Here is a 2,681-nt window from a genome sequence, read left to right on the forward strand (position 1 = left end):
GTTCTCCGCCTGCACTCCAGCGAGCTGTGCAGCCGTGCGGGCAGAAGCCTTGACAGCAGATACACCCTCATGGCCATCGCTGTCGATGGCAGAGGTCTCACCATCAGAGAGGGTGATAGGCTCGTCTGAAGCTCCAGCCTTGTTGCCCTTCTCGCCAGTAGGGGCCCCTTTCTTGACAGGCTTGGCAGTGGCCGGATCGTTGGAGTCATCCTTGCGCTTCTTGGTGTCACGAACCGCCCTCACGGCGCTACATTTCCTTTTCGATTCGGACCACTGCCTCGTACATTTCCTTATTGTTCACTACTCACTACGGTTTCCCTTTGTCCACACACGGACAATAGCTCCCTTTGTCCCCATGTCCGCTATTGTCCTACACCCCTTGTACTCCGTACCCATGGCGACGCTATTGTTCTCTAGCGCCCATTGTTCGTTCCCTGTATATAGCTGGATCTCTTGCTACCTGGAGACTCTAGTTTCGACCTCTTGTCTCCAGGTAAGCCATCGTGTATTTCGCTCTGTAGATACCTCGCTCAATACACAACTTGTCTCCAGTCCTGCCTGTTGAGCTCCGCTCCAGTCTCACTGCGATCAGAGCTCGTCGGCGCTCCTGCCTGCCTCGCTCGTCTCCACTTACTCGCTCGACAGTCAGTCATAACACTTGGCAGCAGTTGCGGCCACCTGCGAGCTTGGAATAGCTCGAGTGGTGCTGGCAGACTTGGAGGTAGGAGCGGTGCCGAGAGGTGCAGGATCGCTACCTTGAGACTCGGTCTCATGGCAGCGCTTCGAGCGGGTGTCGCGAGGGGTGGGGTAAGGCTGAGACATAACGTAGTGGTTGTTTAGCAAGAATGTAAGCAGCGTAGAAGCAAGGGCTACCACAGAGTGAGGACTCGACTTACCTGGTCCCGAGATCCCTGTGCTTTTTATATTCCGAGCGTACTCCGTGTCCGAGCGTACTTAGTGTCTGTCCGTACTCCCCGTTCCTCTGTACTCCCCGTTTGCCAATTGTTCTATGGCCTCATTTTCTCAGCCAAATTGCGCAATAGCCTAGATAAGCGAATCAGAGACTTTGTTTTTGCATACACAACACGTGGCAGCGCACACATGACACCCATACGCACTATGAGTGCGGTGTGAGGCAGGTGGTGGTGCAGGCATCGTAGCCTCGTGGATCAGTCCCTGCAGGCTATAATCGCCTGCAGGTGACTAGTATCAAAAAACAGTGCACGTACCGCTCTGATAAGGCTCTGGTTGTTTTTTTCTCCGAGTGCGTTCAGTCAGCATGGCTGATAATCGGAGGGATGGCAAACCGCGTCGGGCTCGAAGTCCGAGAGGTCTGAATGGTAATAAGTCGAAAGTTCTGACTGCTGGTGACAGATTAATGAGCACTGGGGGAGTGGACAAGAGGAAGAGAGCGGTGACAACACGTTCGTCTTTTTTCAGTGTGGGACAATGGAGTGTAGCGACGGCAATGTGCTTCTATTACAGCACACCACCCACGGCGGAGAGCGCTTAACCTGTCAAAAGAGCACTTAATCTGACAACTCCACGTCTTCACTTCCGAACACATCCTCTGCATCTCTACGTACTACTATCTCGTCTCTCCTGCCTCTCTCAGCACCCTACCTCCAGTTCCGATTTCTTATTCAGCTTCCTGCCAAGAACAACCTCGTGTATCACCCACAACTCGCGCGATATGCTCACATCGCAATCTGGCGTACACGAGGCGCCCTTACCACAAGCGGTAACTGGCTTCCCGCATTTGGCAATGCTAGCGCGCCTTGTGAAACGCCACCTCGTATCGACGGACCCCCGACTGTTCTCCCTGTTGTGACTACAAGACCACCACCCAACCACGTTTCCCAACAGCCGCGTGGACACAGTCGGATCTTTAGAGTAAGTACTCACTCCTGTAGCGCAAACTCTTTCTCGGACAGCGCACGCAAGCTGTCTGCGTAGCACTCATATAACACCGACAGCCGTCTCGAACCCCATACTACTCATGTCCCCTCTCTCACTCACAACACACCAATAACTATGGCCACTCTTGAATCTCTTGAACCTCGCCTCTATCTCCTCACGGAGACGCGTTCGAAACACTTCAGCTCTGCCGAAGACGTTCGGGCCGTCGCTCTCTTTGTCAATGGCGTCTCGGCGACATTCAACGTAAGTACTCATTTTTTGGTCTCCATTTAGCGGTAAGAGAGTGTCTGGAAGTCGTCTGGGGAGTCTGTGGAGACTGAGGAGACGAGAAACTCTGTCATCAGAACATTCTCCACAGGGAGGACGTAGACTTCGGGGTTGACAGAGTCTCAGTCTTCGTATAGACAAGCTGATGTTGAACTTGGACGTATCCGGTCCGGACTACACGAGGCTATGCGTCTCCTAGCGCTTAGCTGTAGTCGCTTATGTAGTATGTTACCATATTTGGGACTCTCTGCTCGTGTACTATAGCTATGCTTCCGGACTCTTCTGGTACTGTCTAGGACAATCCGTACTACTCCAGAATGGTCTAGACAGGTCTATGCCTTACTCATCTCTTACTCATCCTATGGTGCGATATGTCGCAATTCTTTCACCATCGTATTATTCATCGCACTATGGTACATGTGACTAACCACTCTTCGATTAGTCATGGACACTTCTCTGTAGTATATAAGGACTTCAGATTGCGTCCTCCCTCT

The 2,681-nt window shown here is 52.4% G+C and overlaps 1 protein-coding gene across 1 annotated transcript; it reads right to left on the reverse strand.

Moving 5' to 3' along the window:
- Positions 1-645: 645 nt before the first annotated feature.
- DICSQDRAFT_175959 (uncharacterized protein) lies at positions 646-1,155 on the reverse strand (the record flags this gene model as incomplete). The annotated part of the gene is made up of 2 exons (XM_007371796.1): positions 646-869; positions 1,119-1,155. 2 exons carry the CDS (start codon positions 1,153-1,155, stop codon positions 646-648), a joined length of 261 nt encoding a protein of 86 aa, XP_007371858.1.
- Positions 1,156-2,681: the final 1,526 nt, after the last annotated feature.

The sequence above is a fragment of the Dichomitus squalens genome (genome assembly GCF_000275845.1).
Source record: "Dichomitus squalens LYAD-421 SS1 unplaced genomic scaffold DICSQscaffold_296, whole genome shotgun sequence".
Taxonomy (NCBI): Eukaryota; Fungi; Basidiomycota; class Agaricomycetes; order Polyporales; family Polyporaceae; genus Dichomitus; species Dichomitus squalens.